Below are 23269 nucleotides of genomic sequence, written 5' to 3'. Positions count from 1 at the left end.
TTTTAAATGTCAACGTTATGAAATTTCTATCCATTTACAAAAAAAAAAAAAAAAGAAAACAGATATCTTTTATTAAAAATTCAAACAACAATACGTGAAATAAGCTCAATTATTTATTGCCCTTTAAATTCCATTTGAACTCGCGAAAACTCAATCGATCGGTCGTTTGATCGAATCGAAAAAATCATGGCTATTTTTTTTAGATCGTCGAAATTAAAATTCCCCTTTTTCCCGTAAACTTGGATTCTCTACGACCATTGCGAAAGAACGATAGGGAGTTTCGACTTGGTTCTATACGCTTCGTTGAAGATCATCCATCGTATATGATAATAGCTAGAGCTCGAGTAACATCTTATTTCTTATGGAAATCCAACGAATACGAAGTAAAACGCTTAACGACTATGTGTGTGTGTATATATATATATACATATATATATACATATATATATGTATGTATGTATGTATGTATGTGTTTACTATGTATATGTATAAACGTATGTAAGAATAAAGAGAAGCATTCATACATATACGCATACACACATAAAATATATATATATATATATATATATACCACAAACGTGTCATTAAATCTCTATACGTGTACCTATCTATATTCTACATGTAAATATGTAGGTATACGTATTCGTAACACGTGTAGGTATATGTATAAATTGTATGTAAGCAACGATAGGCGTTTCAACGTTAATACGATGCAACGAACGGATAGCGGAGCGTGCGCTTTATCGGCGGGAAACGTCGTAATAAGCGCATATTAGCATGCCCCAGGATCTCTTGGAAAAGCGTGGACATGGAAGTGTAAGATCCGCGAGTACAACGTAAAATGCGGGTTTCGATTTCACGGAACGGACGAGAAGGTACCGCCTACGATTCACGGTAAATGACGAGAGAGCCATGTATGTACCTACATACATACATATATATATATATATATATATATATATATATAACTTTATATGTGTACGTATGTGTGCCCGAAGTACGTACATAAATATACATATGTACATTCATGCGATCTCTCGAGCAGAAACTATAACGAATAACGTTGGAACGGTGATGCGAATGGACGTTCCGATATTTTCACAGATCCGAAAGGTTTGTACGAAATTTTCTCCTTTTTCGAAGAAAATTTCGCTTTTTCCCATGATATATTCGTGCAAGTAGAAAATGAAAAATAATCATGATACATCGGTTATTATTTCATTTTTCAAATCCAATGATAATACTCAAAATGATTTACCTATTATTCACGTTTAACTAAGTATGTCATAATGATTAAATTGTACATTGATATAAAAAGAAAAAGAAAGAAAAAAAAAAAAAGGAAAAAAAGTTCATCGACGTGTTTTAATTCCCGTAAGAAGAAGAAACAAAAAACAATCAATAGATATCGGAAGACATTATTGTAATAATAGATATAACGTAATCAAAAATTACGAGGAAAAAAGAATTAGATGTTTGTATGAACGTAATCCATACGAGAATTTTCATAGGGGAAAAAAAAAGAGAAAAAAAAAGAAAAAAAAAAAAAAATAAAATAACGAAAAATACGATCCGCGGTATCTTTTATCGAAAGATACGGCACACTCTTAGAAACGAATCTATGAATTTTTCAAAGCTTCAACGAATGTATATCCTCGGTCGATCTAGTTTCCGCGTGAAACGTTCGGAGAGAAACGTTGTGAGTATTACACAGAAGGAGAGAGGGGGAGAGAGGGAGAGAGAGAGAGAGAGAGAGAGAGAGAATAAGCGAGCAAGCGATCAGAGTTGATGGTAACTCGGAGAAAGGTTGCACTTGTTCGTTGCACTTGCACGTTGCACTTGCTCTCTTTCTCCCCACTTTTTCCCCACCTCTCTCTCTCTCTCTCTCTCTCTCTCTCTCTTTCTCTCTCTCTCTCTCTATTTCTCTTTCTCTATCTTCCTTTCAATGTTCCGCTGCGCACGAAGAACGTCGGTACGTGTATTGTCCGCCTAATGGGCCCCGACAGAAAGAGAAACATTTCCGGCGACGAGCTCCCCGTAAAGTCGACAGATACTTCCGCCTCTTCTTCTCTCCTTCTTCTCTTTCCTTATCCTTTTTCACCGGAATGAATTTTCCTTCCCGAAGAAAATTCCCGTGGAATTTGAAGCGAGAAAACCCGAGAACGACGCCGACACTTTGTCCTTCACTTTTTTAACGTTTCTCAGAACTATTCTTTTCTCTTTCTTCTTCAACCAACAACGAAAAAGGTCCATTGCTAACTTTTTTTTTCTTTTTATCCTTTTTTCCCTTCCTCCCTAACTCCCTCTCTCCTTCCCTCTCACCCCCCCCCCTCTCTCTCTCTCTCTTTCTGTATTTGATGCAAGAGTAAAAAAAGAAAAATGATTTTTACATTAGAACATGACATTCGACCACCTCTCGAGTATTCTTATCGGAGTAAAACTTTTGATTTCGACGAGTGAGTCAAAATATGATGAGAAAAATGGAAAAAGAGAAAGAGAGAGAGAGAGAGAGAGAGAGAGTAAAAGAGTGAAAGAGGAAGCAGGCAGAGTCGTCACGAAAGAATGCGATATTCAGGAGCTGTGCGAGTGGCCGTCGGCGAGCGCAATTAGCAGTCGCATTTACGATGCCTACTGGCGCAACTCTCGTATTTTCCCACGGGCAGAGCCGTGAGAATAATTCATGGGCTTCGTCGCTGCTGCTGCTGCTGCTGCTGCTGTTGCTACTGCTGCTGCTATTGCTGCTACTACTGTTGTTAATACTACTACTATTACTACTACTACTACTGCTGCTGCTGCTGCTACTGCTACTGCTGTTTCTGCTGCTGCTGCCGCTGCTGGCTGATGCTCCTTCTACTACCTCTATTTCGAACGGCAGAAGAGAGAGAGAGAGAGAGAGAGAGAGAGAGAGAGAGAGAGAGAGAGAGAGAGAGAGAGAGAGAGAGAATGAAAGATAGGAGTTACGAACGCAGAACTATACCGACTACCCGGTAGCTTCTAGCATTGCCATAAATTCGCACTGAAAGTGGAAAAGCCTCGACCGGTCAGACGCACGTAGACTTCTCGAGAACCTTGCTAAGGATCCTTCTCCTTCTTTCTCTCCTCTCTCTCTCTCTCTCTCTCTCTCTCTCTCTCTCTCTCTCTCTCTCTCTCTCTCTTCCTATCTATCTATCTATGTATATTTCTCTCTCTTTCTTTATCTTGCACTTTCGCAATCTTTCGTGACGATGAACTTCGGTTAGTCTTCCACGAAGAAGGTGAGAGAGAGAGAGAGAGAGAGAGAGAGAGAGAGAGAGAAGCTTGTAAAAAAGGACTTTACTATGTTATCGCAAGAAAGAAAATGATCGAAAATAAGCATTGCTTTAGGTATCGTACGTATTTCCTTTAAGGGGAACGTGTTTTACGACGTAAGACACAGTTGTAACCGATGATTGGTAACTTTCTTCGAGATGTTGCTTTGATTGAGAAGGGTGGGAGAGAGGTAGGGAGGGCGAGAGGGAAGGGGAACTCAGCGTTTCATTTTCAACACCCAAGTTACAACGTACTTATATTCACGTCAATATCGGACACATCGAAACGCGGTGTTTGAAATGCAAAAATAGTTAGTGTAGAAATTATGTGGATATGGATTTAAAAAAAAAAAAAAAAAAAAAAAAAGAAGATCAAAGATCTTGTAAATCATTACTCAAAATGAAAGGATCGATTTTCGATCGTAGATCGTGGAAGATTTAATTTCTTAAATTTTTTTTTTTTTTTTTTTTTTTTTTTCAAGTTTTACACGTGAATAAAATATAATATTTATCGGTTAATTAGCGTGATCCGAGACAAATCTAGGAAATATTAATTTCAAGAGACGTGATATTAGAACGTACGTTGACTTTTGGTATCCAAGCGACAATGTCTTCCGGAGACTCTTATGAGAATAACAAAGTCTAACGCGAACGAACGACCTTCGTCGCGAACATAAACACCGTCATTACGAGGCGTGACATAAGAAGGCATAAGATGATTAAGCGTTTACGAAGGAAATGTTGTGATCGTTAAAAACTCTACGGTCCGTCGCGGCTTAACGTGTTCGAAATCTGTAATTCTTCTCTTTTCTCTCTCTCTCTCTCTCTCTCTCTCTCTCTCTCTCTGATTTTTTATTCTTTTTTTTTTCGCTCGTCGTACAAAGTAGACGCAAATGAACGTAATTTGGATATCTTACGATCCGATCTACAATGAAAATCGAAGAATATAGATTGATTAGAAAATCAACCAGTCGCGCCTTAAAACGCGAAGAAGAAGATACTCAATATCGATTCGATCAAACGATCGATCGGATCGATCGAATCGATCCGATCGATCGTTTCATCGAACGAACGAATGAACGAACGATATCGATGTTAGATTAAAGACTCCTCGTTATATACTCGATCGTCGAACCGTAACGTCGACACGACGACGATTCGCGGCATCGAGGATAGAGATTATTCTATAGCAGGGGCATGTTCAACAGGACGCATCGGCGATCAAAGGGCTCCACGGTACGGTCGGTGGTCCTATGGGACTTTTTTTCTTTCTTTTTTTTTTCTTCGTCTCTTTTCTTTTTTCTTTCTTCTTTTTGTTTTTTTTTTTTTCTTTTTTTTTATTGTTCTATGACGATATAACGTGCGTATGTGTCGCTTTGGAACGTGGAGCGAAAAGGAATAATAATAATAAAAAAAAAATGAAAAAAAAGAAAAAATGAAAAAAACATGGAAAAAAAAAGAAAGAAAAGAAAATATAAAAAAAATATTGAAAAAGAAAAATAGAAAAAAAAAAAAAAAAGAGTTCGATCAATGAATCACTATGATGGACAACGAAACGATACTCATGTAGACATATTTACTCACACACATACACACACACACACACAGAGAGAGAGAGAGAGAGAGAGAGAGAGAGAAAGAGAGGGAGAGAGAGAGATAAATATTCACGTTATACGTTTATAATCTGTTATCGTTCGCCAGAAGCAAAGGCGTCGAAATTATGAAAGTTTCCACTGACAAAACTACTTTCATCGGTCTCTTCTAAAAATTACTTTCGAGATATCGATTACGTGATCCAACTTGCTTAGACACATATACATACATACGTACATATATACATATACGAATACGTATATAACCAAATGATCTTTCTACGCTGATTATATGGTTTTAGACGACGTACGTTTTCTCGAAGAACGTGTTATTTCACGAAAACGGCGAAACTTTGAGCAAGTTTCTATGTAAGTATTCGAGAATGTCGTAAAAAGACCATTACGAGTTCTCTACAGTTCGAGTTTTTATTCCTACCGAAACACTCTTCTTTTCTGCATATCGTTGAATAAAGACAACTATCTACGACAATGTTTCGGTTTCTAATATACCTCTCTCCCTTTATTTTTCTCTCTTTCTGTTCGAAATGCCATAGGGTTGACTCTACCCCATAGGGAGGAGAGGAGAGGGAGAAGCGGGTGCATTATATCGATCGTGTCCAACTATCCAGACTGCGTGATGTAAACGCAGACTGAAAATATACATGTATTCCTTTCCGTTTCGATAATAATCATACTTTTATCGCGAATACTTCTCGAAACGTTAGCGGTGATTCTCAGTATTTCAAAAAAAAAAAAAAAAAAAAGAAGAAAAAAGGAAAAAAAAAAAACAGAAGAGAAAAGAAAGAAAAAAGAATCAACGTTTAAAAATTAACATTCTGAACGTTTAACAATTCAATTGAAAATTACGCCTACCTGTGATGTGCAACGAATTCGTTATAAAATTTTTTTCCATTTGTAATTTTAATATTGCGTTACACTCTTTGAATCTATAATTTAATTCATTTGGATAATACTTTAAATGCATCGTTGAAATCGAAGTGAACTTGTTAAAACGATTTAATCTATTCCCTAACATTGAAACAATCTTTTTCTAGAGAATAGTTTTAAAGAATAATGCGTGTATGTTTGTACTTCGTTAAAAAGATAAAAGAAAAAGAAAAAGAAAAAAGAGAGAGAGAGAGAGAGAGAGGAGAAAAAAAAGAGGATAAAAAAGAAAGAGAAAAAGAAAATTCTGTACTTATGTAGATACAAATTTATCCTTCCAATTTTCATTAAGAATCATCAGAAACAACCGGATGCTTTAAGTAAAATTTTATCTCGCAGGATATATAGGATACATATAACATGGTTAATGATCTTGAACGAACGAGTTTTCAAGAGATCAATTTCGATGAATGTACGATATAGACGCGCGCACACATACGTTTATATCTCGCAGGTTCCTCTTATCGTGATATATGAAATAATAAAAATTAATATCGCCGTGAGGTACAACTAAACAGACTTATCGATATTCATTCATCTCGTTATGATTTTTACCATCACGGAATCCTTCGCCTCTAGGCCAAACTTTCGATCGGTTTCATGGCCGCGTCAGGAAGGATTTACGAGCTTTAAATAACTCGAAACGGTTCTATACTTCAAGGATGTGTGTTCCCCTTCCCCCCTCCCACCCTATAAATAGACGTAGCCGCGTGACGTTTCAAGATCGTTCCAAGATCACGGTACGTCATCGTAACACGTATTTATCCTTATATATACATATTTTCTTTTTTTTTTTTTCTTTTCTTTTCTTTTCTTTTTTCGTTTTCATTATGATCTCGCAAATCCTTAAGTTCTAATCAAAAGGAAAGGAAAAAAGAAAAAAAAGAAAAAAAAAAAGAAGAAGAAGAAGAAAAAAAGAAAAATCGTAATAAGAAAAGAAACACAGTAGATTCTCTTACCTTCAGAATATTTTCCACGTCCGCTGAATTTTCACTTGGGTTATGTTTCTGTAAGTAGAAAAAGGAAAAAAAAAGTTAAGATTCCATTATTAAAGTTCTCATCGTGAATAAGGAAAAATCTTTTACGACGGAATAAGAAAAAAAATAGATAGGTAGATAGATAAATAGATAGATAGATAGATAGACAGATAGATAGATAGAGAGAGAGAGAGAGAGAGAGAGAGAGAGAGAGAAAGGGAAAAGAGAGTGTGAAAATAGATGTGGAAAGAGAATTTTTACGTACACAAGCGAGTCAATATTCGCGATGACAATGAAATCAAGAACGAAACGTCCGAGTTGGTTGAACGCCACACGACATACCGAATAAAATGACTTCTCCTTCTCTTTCTTTCGCAAAAATCTCGCATTATTCTTCGACGATTTATCACGACTACCTAACGGGTGCATTAATCAACGGTCTCGGGAAGATAATAGCATGGAGAAAGAAAAGTAGAGAGAAGAGAGAAAGAAAGAAAGAGATAGGAAATGGATAAAAGTAGAGAAACAGAGAGAGAGAGAGAGAGAGAGAGAGAGAGATATTACGAGTAACGTCGAGTAGTCATCCGTACAGAAAGAAGGCTTACAAACAATAGGAAATGCGTGGGCGAAACAGAGCGAAGGTGAGGAGGGAGCTGGGAAAGGTAAGGGTGCCTACTTTTAACTTTTAGCCGTAGGACACGATGACGGCGACGCGGAAAAGAAGAAGAGAAAAAGAAAGAAAGAGAGAAAGAAAGAAAGAAAAAAAAAAGAAAAAAAAGGAAAAGAAAGAAAAAAAAAAAGAGAAAAAAAGTAGGTGGTAAAAAAGTCGAATAAAAGAGAAATGGAGAAAGTTCGAGCAAGAAGAAACAATGGCGAAGTCAGTTTAACGCCTTTCTAGATCTTAGATATAGATAATAATATTCAAAATCGATACGAACTTATCAAAACTTTCTGTCTATCTCTCTCTCTCTTTCCCTTCCTCTCTCTCATTCTCTCTCTCTCTCTCTCTCTCTCTCTCTCTCTGTCTCTCTTTCTTTCTCGGTATTTCGATAAACTCATTTGATAAAATGAACGAAATGAAGTTTGTCGAAAAATCGATCCACGACGAGGTTTACGAAACAACATTTCGATTTCGCGGTTACGATAAAGCGCGACTTAGATAGATACATACATACATACATACATACATACACAGATAAATAAATGTATATATATATATATATATATATATATATATATATACATAGATAAACTTTTGGCAGTAACGAGAAAATGAGATGAGTGCAACGTAACGAGATATATCGCTTTCATTATCAGTTTAACGATACTCATAGGGCGATGGGAAAGAGAACACAACCCACCTCCCTGTCCCCCCGTCGTCGTCATCCTCCACCACCTTTCCACTCTATCTTCTTACTCTACCGGAAATTTTGCTCCCTACTCTTATCGTTCCCCTTTTTTGGGCGTAATTCCAAACTAATTTAGCGGATGAAAACGAATGGCAAACGAATCGTGATACTCGAGAGTTCGAAAGAGGTGATGGTAGAGAGAGAGAGACAGAGAGAGAGGGGGGTGGGTTGGAAGAGAAAGAGAGAGAGAGAGAATAGAAAAAGATAGACAGTATAGGAGAACAGAGAAATAAACAGAGAGAGAGAGAGAAAGAGAGAGAGAGGGAGGGGAGAGAAAGAAAGGAGTAGGAAGTAAAAGGGACAAGCAGAATCAATTTTCTCAGGAAGGAAGAAAGAGTCTGAGGGGATATTAGCTTCGTTGCTTCTCCGAGTCCTAATTGTGTAAGTACACTCAGAAAGAGGGAAAGATATATATATATATATATAGATAGATAGATAGATAGATAGATAGATAGATAGATAGATAGATAGATAGATAAATAGATAGATAGATAGATAGATAGATAGATAGATAGATAGATAGACAGACAGACAGACAGATAGATAGAGAAAGAGAGTGAGAGAGAGAGAAGGGCACCCTCATCATCTAAAGAGATAGATAGACACGTATACTACGTGTACATGTGTGTACAAAGAAACAGAGACGGTCTTCCTGAATAGGAAGATTGCGTGTGAAAGAGAGAGAAAGAGAGAGAGAGAGAGAGAGAGAGAGAGAGAGAGAGAGAGAGAGAGAGAGAGAGAGAGAGAGAGAGAGAGAGAGAGAGATGGTCGATCGATAGGCAATCTCAATGAAATTTACACCTCGAGGAGGCACGCGTAATAGGAGGGCTCGACCAATCCACCTTCACCCTTCCACTCCTTCTCTAACATTCTCACCCTCCAGAAACTCCCACAGGATTTCCATCGAAAAGCAATTCGTTTCCTGTCAACGAACCCGTTGCCACGACGGTTTCGTTGGATATAGATATAAAAACGATCGAAAGAAAGAGAGAACAGTAGAAAAAAGAGACGAAGTAGAAAACGGTAATAGCCTCTTTATTATCGTATCCGAGTGATTAATGCTGTAGGTTCGTTCTTTGATCTTGTGATCGCACGATAACTAAAATGTATCGGTGAAAGGGGTGGAGTTGGGTTGGGTTGGGGAGTTGGGAGGGTGGGGGCGGTTGGAGGTGGGGTGGTTAGGATACAGTGGAACAGGTAATGTCGATTGTACAATAAAAATTATTGCTATATCGTTTATAATTCGGTAATCAATCCCGGCGCAATATCGTTCCGTTTAAAATTAACGAGGATATTATATCGTTATGCGATCGAACACTGTTTTTTTTCTTAAAGTTTAAAGGACTTTTTTTTTTCTTTTCATTTCTTTTCTTTTTTCTTTTTTTCTTTTTTTTTTTTTTTTTTTTTTAACGTCGATCAGTATCTTATTCTTCTAGATTTAACGTTTAGTAGTGTGTTAACAAAAAAAAAGAAAAAAAAAAATCAGATATAATGGTCATTGGTTTCGGATTAAATTTGGAGATGGACGGAACGATTGAGTAAAGCCTATTATAAAGCGAAAGGGGTCAAGGAATTATTAATGCAGAATACTCACGTTATCCAGAGGTAACCTTGATAATCTGCTTGCAGCTGTATGAAGTCGATTGGCAGAGTTGCCAATGTTGGATACATTCCCGGATAAGATATTTCCAGGCGATTTAACAGGTTGTCCCTTAAGGGACAGTAAACTGTGATTCCGATGATCACTATTACTGTTTCCAGAATGTTTTAGCTGTCCGGAATAACCTGTACGGACGCCATAAGGTGGTTTTCCGTCAACAGGCTTAACGAATGCACCACGTTGATGGCTCGACGACGTAGAGGAAGATGAAGTGGAGGATGTCGTTGAAGAAGTTGTGGAGGACGTCGTAGTGGAAGACGAGGAATTACTCGTCCTTGGGCCACCGGGCTTTTTAAATTCCTGCGAAGATGGTGAACTCCTGGAGCTTGATCCGATTGTGCTAACAGCAGTACGATGAGAGGAAGAAGTAGTACATGGTGCAGGACTTGCTGGGACACCCTCGATTCCAATTAACCTCTTTGGTTCATCTAAGAGGTGCTTCACCAAAGAATAATTACCCAGCTTAGATTGAATTTGCTGGGTAGTACGGTCTTGGGTATCTGGATTCACCTGTACGAAGAGAAAAAAAAAAAGAAAGAGAGAAAAAAAAAAGAAAATCGTTAATAAAAAACTCTTCACTTTGGCATCCTATCCAAAATGATTTTATATTTACAAAAGGGGTTTTTTTTTTTTTTACGTATTAAATAATTAAATATTATTTCGCAGATGGGAAATGGGCGCACATAGAAATACATATGAACTTAAATGGAACGCGTAACGCGCGATGCGTCAAGATCGGAGTCGACTTTAAGATACCTACAAAAGGATTAATTTCGCAAAGTCGCGTGAACGCGCGCGCACAGAGTAAGAGAAATATAGATAGATAAATAGATAGATAGATAGATAGATAGATAGATAGATAGATAGATAGATAGAGAAAGAAAGAGAGAGAGAACAACGCGCCGTCTACTTCGTCGCCTAATGATCTCGAGTCAAATTCGAAACTTATCCCGCGGCATTGTCCTGTTGACCGCGACTAACTTTCCACTTTGAAACTGATTAACCGCGCAATTAGGAGGAATTAATGCGGTAAGGAGATACCGCGAGAGGCTATTGTTCCAAGTATTCACGTGTGTTCCTTGTAATAACGATGCCGTACTACACTACCAACAATATATAACCGGTGTGTATCTCTACGTTACATATATACAACGAAGCATTTTCCCTTTGTCTCTAAGGACAATGAGATCAAACCGTAGCTTAATAAGGAGGCGGAGACGTTCACCCTGTTAGATGAAGCGTAAGCAAGAGCTAGAGCGAGAAAAAGAGAGAGAGAAAGAGAGAGAGAGAGAGAGAGAGAGAGAAAGGGAGAGAGAGAGAAGGTATCAATGTGATTAATATGCGCTATAAATCTCACGTTCGTTTCTTCGCGGCCAAACAATTTTTTTTTTCACGCCTACTCCATCTTCGTCTTCTTTCTTTTTCACACAACAATAACTACGTTCTTATTTTATACGATACATTTTCGAATGGTCTTATATAAATTTATATTCTGTCAGATTAATGTAAACTAATTAATTAAGGAAGAAGATTTATTACGAATACATATATATATATATATATATATATATATATATAAGTATATTTACGTTAAGTATATTTTAAGTTATTAAGTATGTTAAGTAGGTATATAAGTTAATCGTATACAAAAATGAAATATTTTGTTTAACGAGAACTTATAAAACTAATTATAATATGGATTACTTAAAAATACATCTATATATAAAATAATATAAAACGTTTAGGGATTTTATAACGGGCATTAAGAAAAAAATAATAATTAATCGTAGATCCCGCCCTATTGACCTAGAAAAGTCGATTATTTGGGTCGACTCGATCGAGATAAGTTTCGTAAACACAGATTATGTATTATTATGTTTTGATTATGCGTAGAAGAGAAATTCGACATGGAGGATGATCGATTTGTTTGTCGAACATAAGGAAAATTTGAAACTCTTCTCTTCCATTAAGATTACGGAGGAAAAAGGATGGAGAATATTAAGTAGTCGATGAAAGTCTGATTAAACTGCGAGAAAGCGGATGAGTCTCGAGATGACATAAATTCGATGGTCCGAAGGATGAGAGGTTGCTAAGGGTGAAAGAGAAAAAAAGAGAGAGAGAGAGAGAGAGAGAAAGAGGGAGGATAGGAGATGGTTAAATGAGCAGGTCAGGGACTTTCCTTCCGGCCTGACGACCTCGCTCAATCTTCCCTCTACGAATCCTTCGCGTCCTCCTTTACCATCCCTCCCAATCTCTCCTTCCTATTTCATCTCCTCGTTTCTTTCAACAAGTCCAAGATACTAACACACGATCCCGTATTCGTCGTCGACGTTATTGCCTTGATAATAAAAGGACTCTCCTTGGGACGCTCGTAAAAAACATCGAAATTATCTTTCGACGCGAAATACATGCCTATATATTTATCGTTAAATCAGAATAAATTAGATATATACTTATTTACATACATATATATATATATATATATATGTGTGTATATATATCGTTATGTTGTTGTGTTGTTGTTTACAAATCGTCGGACGTTATGATCGATATGATTTAATTGTCGATTCATTTACGTCATCGTAGGAGACAAAAAGAAAAAAAGGATGAAAAAGTGAAAGAACAATATGTGGTTGGGGCAAAGAATGAGAGAGAAAGAGAGAGAGAGAGAGAGAGAGAGATAGAGACAGAGAGAAACAAAAGAAAGAAAAAAAATTAAGGAGATAATATAAATGATTTAAAGAATCTAATATAATTCATCATATTTTAATATATTTCATTTAAACGTTTCCCGACTGGAAATGCTTTGCGAGAGGCAAGAGGATTAGAACGAGCAACAAGAGATTATCCTGTCTCTATCGGTCGGATTATCGTTCGCAGATAAATCTCACGCCCACACATTGACTTGCGTTGAAATCGTTTCGAACTGGTAAACGAAAGAAAGAAAAGAAAAAGAAAGGAAAGGAAAGGAAAGGAAAGAAATAAAGAAATAAAAGTAAGTTCGATGATCTCTCTCTCTCTCTCTCTCTCTCTCTCTCTCTCTCTCTCTCTCTCTCTCTCTCTCTCTCTCTTTCTCTTTCTCTATCTCGTGTGATTCGTGCGAAATAAATATGTATGTACGTGAGTCATCCTTACCAGATGTGTGCTCTGTATCCATTGAATGATATTTTTTTCAAGAATAAAGATAATCGTAAACGACGATAACGCAAAAAATTCCTTAGAGATTTTCGAAAAGCTTCTTAAGATATTTCTCTTATAGGCGAGAGGTTACGTTCTTAACTCTACGACGTCTCACGATCGACTATTACGCGAAATAATACGATGTCATTGACGATGAATCTCCGTTTGTCCTTTGCCTCTATTGTTATCTCCCGAAACGTAAACAAGCTCTTTCCTTTATCCTCCGAACGCGATTCTTCGTAAGCTCATAGACATCGTCGATCATCGCTTTCTCCGTCGTTTATTATTCTTTTTTTCCTCTTTATCTTTATATATATATATTTCTCTCTCTCTCTCTCTCTCTCTCTCTCTCTCTCTCTCTCTCTCTCTCTCTCTCTCTCTCTCTCTCTCTCTGTCTGTCTGTCTCTCTCTCTTTCTCTATCTTTTTTTTGTTAATAGTTAGTAAAAATAAATATTTAAGAACGTTCGCACCTCGAAAGGAAATTTTACAACGTTACGATACCTGTGTTATCTATCTAACTATCCAACTATCTTAACATTTAAAAATAATATTTTTGGATTAATTTTTCTTTTTTGTATTATAATTTAGAGTATGGCTGCCGTCAGCCATTTCTTCCCTCTCAAAAAGAAAAAAGAAAAAAAAGAAAAATTTAATAAAAAGACTACGTTCCGCGTTTTTCTTGTACAAAACCCACGTAAGAAAGTACATACGTGTGTATATATATATATATATATATATACACACACACACACACACACATATATATATATATAGATACATACACGTTATAAAAGAATAAAAGTAAAATGGAATAAGCTAAGGGAAGGTGAGGACGGACTGTCCAGCAGTTGGCAAGCGGTAAAAACTTTCTTCCCAGAGAAGACGCTTCTTCTTTCGTGTCTGACTATATATAACACATAGGACACCCATACATACATACATACACACACACACATACACGCGAAATTGTATTTCGTTCGTGACAATAAAGAAGAAACGTTCTCAAAGGGATGCATGTTTTAAACATGCATGCGACTTTCGAGTTTACGAGAAACATCGTTTAGAAATTAGTCAAATAAGATTTAACTTGAGAAAATTTAATATCTTCACCTCTCTCCCTCTCTCCCTCTCTCTCACACACACACACATACATATACACACTCTGTGCCACGTTAATTCTCGTCTACGTTAGAATACTGAAAATGGAAATTTATGATTTCAGGGTTAAGACGATGCGACGTGTTGATTCATTGAAGAACACGTCGGCAAGCAATGCGACGAATTTCACCGAAAGGAATTCAAAGACGAACGAAGATACTCTCTGTTCTCTTTTAACTCAATAAAACACATACCAAGAGAGAATCAATCTCTATCTCTATCTCTATCTCTATCTCTATCTCTATCTATCTATCTCTATCTCTCTATCTATCTCTCTCTCCTTCTATCCCTGACGAAGAAAAACTTTCCTCTTGTTACGTGATGATCTACAAGATCACAAGACAGTGAGAATAATTTAGACGAAGCTAAATCCTTTCATTCTCGATTGGTAACCAACGTCGCTCTTGTTTCGACCATCTTTACTCTCTTGGAATTCTAAATATTTATTACGTAAGCCGATCTAACAATAGAAACACCTGTCTATGTATATGATTACTCATCCATCCATCCATCCATCCATCTATTTATTAAAATATATGTTTTATGCATCTTTTATGCAGGTATGTATCTATCTATCGTACGTATATGTACGTCAATAGTAAGAAAATATTTTTTATCGAAAGGTAAGATCAATAACGAGAGTTTTCATTTCGTTATTCTCCGAAGTACCAATTGAATCCCGAACATGATCGATCGGATTAAATGTGGAATATAATAGTTCAAGACGACATCGTTCGAGTTGTCAGACAAAGAAGATTGTCGAATCTTGGATAGAGATGGTGATGGGGTACACCACCACCGCCGCCACCACCACCCACCCACCCTCCCTCCCTCCCCCCACGTCCTCGTCGTTTCAAGCAAAAAGCACGATGAATCCTTTACGTAGATATTTGCAAGTAATTGTTCGACGCATAAGCGCCTTTAAAGATCGAGTCACAAAGAGCTCTCTCTCTCTCTCTCTCTCTCTCTCTCTTCCTCTCCTTTTCTTTCTTATACTCTATGCGGCATAAAAGACGTACGGGTATGAGTTTCTCCCTTTACTTCCCCTTACCCCTTCCCTCCCTCCCTCCCTCCCCATCCCACCTCCAACCCCCTACACTCCATTTCTTCTCTCCCTCATTCGCTGCGGCAAAAGCTTGGAAAAACCAGGCCAGCGCACGTTGGCGTTCGAGTTAAGCTCCTTATTTCGAAAGAAATTCGACAAAGAGACCACCCTCTCTTTTCCTCCTCCCCTCCCCCTTCACGGAGTGTCTATTCCCCGATGAAATATTTTTTGCAATGGCCGATGATCTCTACCCCAAAAGGCACAAGATCGCTCGTATGATCGTTTTAAGTATTTACATTTTTGAAAGGGGGAAAGAAAGAAAGGGAAAGAGGAAGAAAAAAAAAAGAAAAAAAAAAGAAAAAAAAAAAAAGAAAAGAAACAGAAATATGCAATTCTCTTCGAACGTATCTTCAATGTCATCGTTATCGTCATCGTAATTACGTGCGGATCGTCGACACTTTTCCGTTCTCGTTATTAACGTAAAGTAAATTTTGCATTTCGTTGAAGAAACAAAGAATAAAAAAAAAAAAAAAAAAAAAAAAGATCAAAGAAAAAGAAGATATCCTTTTCGAATGTCTCTCGCTCCTTTCTCAATGATCCTTTTATTATCGAAACTTTGAATGATTTCATATAGCCTGTCTTTTTCTATCTTCCTCGCCAAAGAACCTCGAGCTATCGTCGAAAAAAAAAAAGAAAAAAAAAAAAAAAGAGAAAAAGAAAAGAAAAAAAGAACGAGGAGATGCGGATGGAGGTGGGGAGCAAAAGCGAGACGTGAACCGAAACGAAAGAAAAAGAAACCACCGCCACCGCCGCCGCCGTCGTCGTCGTCGTCGTCGTCGTCGTCATCGTCGTCGTCGTCGTCGTCGTCGTCGTCGTCGTCGTCGTTGTTGTTGTCGTTGTCGTCGTCGTTGTCGTTGTAGTCGACGCTCGGCTGTGATTCTTTGCTCTGAGAATCTGAAGATTCTCTGCTTCGACAAATTTTTGGTAAAAGCTTCGGTCGTTCTTTTACGTCGAGAGGATTCGCTTTGATATCCATGCAAAACGAGTTCTCTGGTGGGTTCGCGAAGGATAAAACATCGACGACGGAACGATGATGAAAAGGGATGAAGAGAAGAAAAGAGAAGAGAAGAGGAGAGGAGAGGGAGGGAGAGAGAGAGAGAGAGATATATATATATATATATTTAAAACTGTTCTACCCACCCTCCGGTCCTTCACTTTTCCCATCCCTCTCTTTTCGCTACCTATCACCCCCATCGTCTTTGTATTCTTCTTAAGTATTTCGTGATACGTATGCGTAAAAGTTAAATGCGTCTAAGCACGAATAAACGATCTTATATACGCGATAAACGATTATTTATCACGAGGCATGCCTTATTGAATTTCAATCATAAGAAATATATCCAATATCTTTGATATAATTCAATCATTATACATAACGAAATAATCTATTATCCAAACTTTAAAAATATATTTATATTTATATTTGAAGGAGATAAATTTATTCTTGAGATTTGTATATAAATTTTAAATGTAAACGAAATTACCAAAATTTATTCTTGAGATCTATGAAAGAAAACAAAATAAAATGAAATAAAATGAAATAAAATGAAATAATATAATACAATGTACGTAAATTTAATGCTTCTTATACTCGTGTATGGTGGAGCAAAAAAAAAAAAAAAAGAAAAAAAAAAGAATGAAATAATACGATTCCTTGCGGGACAACATCCAATTTCTTACGTACGTTCTTTTTTCTTTTTTTTTTTCCTCCGTTTCTTTTTCTTTTTTTTTTTTTTTTTTTTTTATTTCTTTTGCTTGTATCATGTATCTCGACGTAAACTCAAAGTTCAAGATATGACGATAGAATGACGTACGTAAGTATATACGTAAATACGTCGTACGCATGTAAATAAAAATCAATCGACCGTACGAGATTCCTCAGCGTAAAGCTACGGCTTTAAGCGGAGTCGATTAATAAGGAGAGCGATACTCAACCCTCATCCTCCTCCCACCCCCTTCCCCGCCCCGTCTCCCTCCTATCATCATATATATATATATATGTAGTGTTACGTTGAAACAGAAGCGATCCTGAATGCCATCGGTTACGACGTTATATAACCAACGATCGGCGGCCTCGCGAGTACGGCATAACTCTCTCGTGAATATCGTCTACGTATGCTGTATGTACAACATAGACAACATTACATACATATATACATACATACATATATGTACGAAGAGATGAGACCACGAAAAAAACCGCAAAGATTTCAACGCGGCAGGTGATGTCTCGTTTGAGGTTACGTGAACACCGGCACGTATATATTTCCTGATATCTACAAGTTCCTTTCTCGATAGATACATATACACATATACAAGCGCGCGCGCGCGCGAGCGCGCACGTATATGCATATATATGTTTATTATGAAGATAAATTTCCTTATTATTATTTTTTCTTCATTTTATCTCTTTTTTCTTTTTTTTCTTTTCTCTCCTTCTTTTTTTTCTTTTCTACTTCTTCTTCTTTTTTTTTTTTTTTTTTCAAATAATTATTCTGACGATCTTAACGATGAAGATAAGAACAAGATATACACCAACGTCAATCAATACATATTCTTTCTCATGCGATCGGACAAATATTTCACCAATGGATTTAATTTGTTCGATTAAGGCGAGAAATAAAAAAGAGAGATAGAGATATAGAGAGAGAGAGATAGAGATAGAGATAGAGAGAGAGAGAGAGAGAGAGAGAGAGAGATTCAATGTATAAAAGAATAAAATAATTTATGAAAAATATTTCAAAAAAAAAATAAAATAAAATAAAAAAGAAAAAAAAAACAGATAGATTTTCTTCCTTGCAGGAACAACAACATAGTTACAATTGTTGATCATTGGAAATGGGATCGCAGTCTCGGTCTTTCTATCTCTATTTCTCTCTCTCTCTCTCTCTCTCTCTCTCTCTCTCTCTCTCTCTCTCTCTCTCTCTCTCTCTCTATCTATCTCTTTACGACGGATCTTCCCTTCGCACTTTACACTCGGTTGTTCCTTCCTGACAGGCAGACGTCTAAGTGAAATCTCTATTCTAGCGCAGAGAGCAGAGAATATGGGCGTTAAAAAGGACAAGACGCGAATTCTCACGCGAGTTTCCAACACGTCGGAGAGAAATGATCAAGGACAAAGCTGTAAGATTATATTCGCGTACGTCGTCGTTGGTCTGGGTATAGAAAAAAAAAAAAAAAAAAAAAAAAGAAAAAAAGAAAAAAAGAAAAAAAGAAAAAAAAGGAAAAAGGAAAGTAAAAGATGAAAAAAAGGAAAGAAAAAGGGAAAAAAAGAAGTAAAAGAAAAAAAAAAGAAGAAAAACCGGAGTGAAAGCTACGGATCTTTAATTTCTTTTCCTATCTTTTTCTACCTTTTTCTTTCTCTCTCTCTCTCTCTCTCCCTCTCTCTCTCTCTCTCTCTCTCTCTCTCTCTCTCTCTCTCTCTCTCTCTCTCTCTCTTTTTTTCTAATGGGAAGCGAAATCGTAAAACCGCGAAGTTAACGTTTATTAATATCATTACTACTACTATTGCCACGTGATATACGAAATACATATTTATTTCATATATATATTTTATATATATATATATATATATATATATATATATATATATATAAACGTAGACGTAATACGCGTTGATTAATCGTGCGGGAATCGTGCTTCCATCGGGATTTTTGAGTGGCTCGCTTTGATTTCGCGCACGAAACGTAGCGTTAATTAGCGCTTCGTCCAAGTCACGCTCATTTCTCGTCCTCGTCCTCGTCGTCATAGTCGTCGTCGTCGTCGTCGTCGTCGTAGTCGTCGTCGTCGTCATTTACATACATACATACATACATATATACATACATAAGAGGAAAGTTTTAAGCAAACGAGCAAGCGAACGGAATGAACGTACGTATACACTCTTCGATGAGAAACAAAACCGAGCACATTGCCTTGACTAGTGCACTTTTTTTGTCGAGTCTTTCGAGAGGAAAGAAAAAAAAAAAGAAGAAAAAAAAAAAAATAAATAAATAAATTAAAAAAAAAAAAAATCTACTTTTCCTCTTCCTTCTCCTCTTCCACTTCATCTTGATTTTTTCCCCTCCTTCACCCCTTCCTCCTTCTACCTCTTTCCATCGGCTTCGTCGTTCTCTTTCTCGTTTTCCATTTCTTTTTCTATATTTTCTTTTTTTTTTTTTTCTTTTCTTTTTTTTCCCGAAGAGAAGAGAAATCACCGTACATGGAAAAATTTTTCCCCTTTGCGCTAAATACACACCAACGCACCACCTCGCGAGTCTTCTCCCTTATGAATTCACATATTCTCTTTTTTTTCTCTCTCTCTCTCTCTCTTTCTTTCTTTCTTTCTTTTTTATTTTTTTTTTTTCTTTTTTCCCCCATAACTCGTCAAACATTTCGAGGCAGTCGTTCGCGCACGCGAGAAACGTTTCCCTCAAATATTTACTTCCTCTGGCTTCGTGCGCGACGAAGAAGATGTTGCTAACACGGCCAAGACACAGGTAATAACAGAATCATCAGAGAAATATATGATTTCCTTTTAACGCATTCAACTCCCAACTTTCTTGTATATTTATAAAAAAAACAAGAAGAGGAAGGAAGAAGAAGAAAAAAAAAAGAAAAAAAAAAAAGATAAGTAAGAAAAAAGATCGCTTGATATCGAACCGTCGATAGATGATATATATATATATATTCCTTCATATTTACTTGGATTTTTAAAAATAAAGATATAAGAAAAAACGAAGAAAAAAAAAAGGAAAAGAAAAAACGAGTCGACTAACTTCTTATTTATCTTTCATTCGGAGAGAGTGAGAGAGAGAGAGAGAGAGAGAGAGAGAGAGAGAGAGTGAGAAAGAGAGAGAAGAAAGAAGGGGAGAAAAAAGAGGAAGAAAAAAAAGAGGATTCTTTTTTGAAAGCAAAAGAATGTTGCAGTAAGATCCTGACAGTCGTAATAAAGAATGAATGGATTCTTTTTTTTTCTCCCTTATTCTCTCTCTCTCTCTCTCTCTCTCTCTCTCTCTCTCTCTCTCTTTCTCTCTCTCTCTCTCTTTCTCATTCTCTAGTCCATATTACGTCGTTAAAAAATCAAATATACTTTCTGCCGTGTTTTCCAAGGAGACAAAAACAGGAAGCCAAGGGAAAAAAGTGAGGCCGATGGCCGAGAGGAGGGAAGGGAGGGATGCCTCTGCTGAAAGTGAGAAAAGGTGAAAAAAGGGAAATGTTCGACAGAGAGAGAGAGAGAGAGAGAGAGAATGGACGAACTGTGTAGATAAAGAGAAACGAAATAGAGAAAAAGAGAGAGAGAGAGAGAGAGAGAGAGAGAGAGAGCGAGAGAGAAGGAAAGCAGCGCACGTAAAGGGTGAAATGCTGTCGTCGTGCAACACGGCCCTACTCACCTCTTTCCTATTTTAAAAATGGTACGTGCCTGGCATCGCTTTTCCACGTTTTGCCTACACATCGTCATCGTCGTCGTCGTCGTCGTCGTCTTCGTCGTTGTCGTCGTCGACTCACGTAAAATTCGCATTAACCGACCGATGACTGCGCGACGTTTGTACCAACTAAGCAACCCCTTATCGTATTTCTACCACTGACATCGAAAAATTTCTTTTATATCGGAAAAATCCGTAGGATTCGTTCTTAATTAAAACTCGATAGGTTCGATTACCGCGATTCGAACGATTTACGAGTTCTGTTCGAAAAGGGAAGAAGAGGAGGAGGAGGAGGAGGAGGAGGAGGAGGAGGAGTAGATGGGTGGAGAAAGGAGAAAGGATAAATAAACGCGTATATACGAGGGAATTTATTTCAATATAGAAGTTTACGGACACGTTATATATATATATATATATATATATATATATATATATATATATATATCTGACAAACTTCGAAAAAGAAACAATAAAATCTAAGTTGTTTAACGGAAGTAAAGATAGAAGGATGAGGATCAGGATGAAGTTGAAGAAGGATTGAAGGAAGAGAATGTGAAAAGGTCGATCGAACATCCGGGCAAACTCTCCTTCAGGCTGTTTACCGTTGTCCTACATTGTGCTGTCGATAGTAAAGGACTGGACAACATTATCCGGATATGCTCTCGTCGATCTTTCGAAAACGCATGTTCAACCGTTCGTCTATGTTACCCTCGGGGGAAACAATATTCCCCCTTGTTTTTCGATATCTTTCATGAAAGGAAAAGTATTTCGTAACACCTTTCGCGATCGAGCTTTCGAACTTTTGTGCTTTTAACGGGTAAAAGAAAATAAATAAATAAATATATATATATATATATATTTTTTCGGAGAAAGATTTAAAGGAAACGAAAACGCGAGAGAACGCGATAAAAAAAGTTCACTTGAGGGATTTGTTGTTATTCCTTGGGAAAAATACTCAGGAGAGTATTGGCAGCATCATTTTAAATCGATTCTCGAAAGAATCTCGTTGAAAACGTCTCTACTTGTTTATCGAATAACGTCGATAGACGCACACACACGCACACACACACACACAAAAGTATACTATATACTATATACAAAGTTAGTAACGTCAGCTTGTCGCGTAGATACGTGTAACATCGAAGTCAAGAGATGCTACTCGTCTTCGACTTTCAAAGGATATCTCTCGGCGAGATGACCTCGTCTCTTCTCAGGCGTACCACCTGTTACTGCCAGCCATTCGTCTCTTTACTACATCATAATACTCGGCTCGATCTATGTATCCTTCGTATTATCATATTATTTCGTATTTGAAATGGATACAACGTTCGCTCGGAAGTATTAAAATAATTCTTTATATTGAAATTCCATGAGTTTTGAAAAGATCGTATCGTATAAGATAATATCTCGGCAAAAAAAAAAATATATATATATATATAAGAAAAAAGAAAAGATTAAGAAGACAAAAACAAAAAAAAACCAAGCAAGAAAAAAATAAGATGAAAATGTGATGAGAACGATAGAGATAATGATCGATGTTAATAAAACAATAATAATAATAATAATAATAATAATAATAATAATAATAATAATAATAATAATAATAAATGGATAATAATAGCTTAAGAAAAATGTTGTATAAATTTTCTAGGAGAATTATGTAATTCTTTCGAAAATTTCATTTGCACGAAATGGAGAAGAAGAATGAGTCCGACACTGACTTATATTTTTAATTCGCTTCACGTTCCATTCTCTTTCTTCGTCGTCTTATTTACCAGGGCATAAAAATTTCTCGTCGTACGGTCATTCAGCACAGAGCTTCGTCGTACCTTCCTACGCTAACCTCGATGTCGTTAAAACAACGATTATTAATGCATTACAAAGGCTGCATAGTAATGATCCACGATTAAAGCATGATCTCTTTCAGTAGTCAGCGTTTCCTTCCACTGTATCGGATAAACGAGGCTACAGTTTTATATCTATATCTATCATGTAGCGTTCAGCTTTGAAGCGTTTGTACACCTTCTTGAACTATGTACTCGTTAAAAAGATCAACGATCGTTCGACTTTACACAGCACGAGCTCAAAACGTGCCTCCGCTAGGCGACGATCGATCACTTCGAAACGTTCCCGAATGAAATATAGGCAAGTATTCTTCAAGGTTAGTAATCATAGACGAGTAGATAGAAACCATCCCACCAATCATTCTGCCATCGCTTAAGAACCCGCTGAAATAGTATACTTTTTCTTAAATCGACGGGTGAAATAGCTAATTATGTGTTCCTTGACAACACATCTTTTTTTTTTTCATCTTCTCTGCCTACGTTGTCACGCTTTAAATATACGAGTAATTCTTCTTTTTCTTCTTCTTCTTCTTCTTTTTCTTCTACTTCTTCTACTATTTCATCTTCTTCTTCTTCGTTTTTCTTTTTGTTTTATTTTTTCTCTTTTTTTTTTTTTTTTATTTTTCTTATTTTCCATAAAAGAAAAATAAATCATAATCACTCAAATTATACATGCAAAAGGATGATTTACGATTTACGTCAGGAG

At 36.8% G+C, this 23269-nt stretch overlaps 1 protein-coding gene across 16 annotated transcripts in view; it reads right to left on the bottom strand.

Moving 5' to 3' along the window:
• Window positions 1-23269, bottom strand: part of lilli (AF4/FMR2 family member lilliputian) — a 167006-nt gene that overhangs the window by 41343 nt on the left and 102394 nt on the right. For 15 of the 16 annotated variants that reach the window (XM_035866210.2, XM_085657389.1, XM_085657390.1 and 12 more), the window contains 2 exons: window positions 9805-10380; window positions 6784-6831 (listed from right to left, as the gene is read on the bottom strand). In XM_035866210.2, the coding sequence (XP_035722103.1) occupies window positions 6784-6831; window positions 9805-10380 (624 nt within the window). The remainder of the gene's footprint in view (window positions 1-6783; window positions 6832-9804; window positions 10381-23269) is intronic. The other variant, XM_035866218.2, reaches the window with a different exon arrangement.

The sequence above is a fragment of the Vespa mandarinia genome, chromosome 5 (genome assembly GCF_050613455.1).
Source record: "Vespa mandarinia isolate Hongniang chromosome 5, ASM5061345v1, whole genome shotgun sequence".
NCBI classification, from domain to species: domain Eukaryota; kingdom Metazoa; phylum Arthropoda; class Insecta; order Hymenoptera; family Vespidae; genus Vespa; species Vespa mandarinia.
The sequence above is the reverse complement of the archived record's forward strand: the minus strand, read 5'-3'. Positions and strand labels throughout refer to the sequence as shown.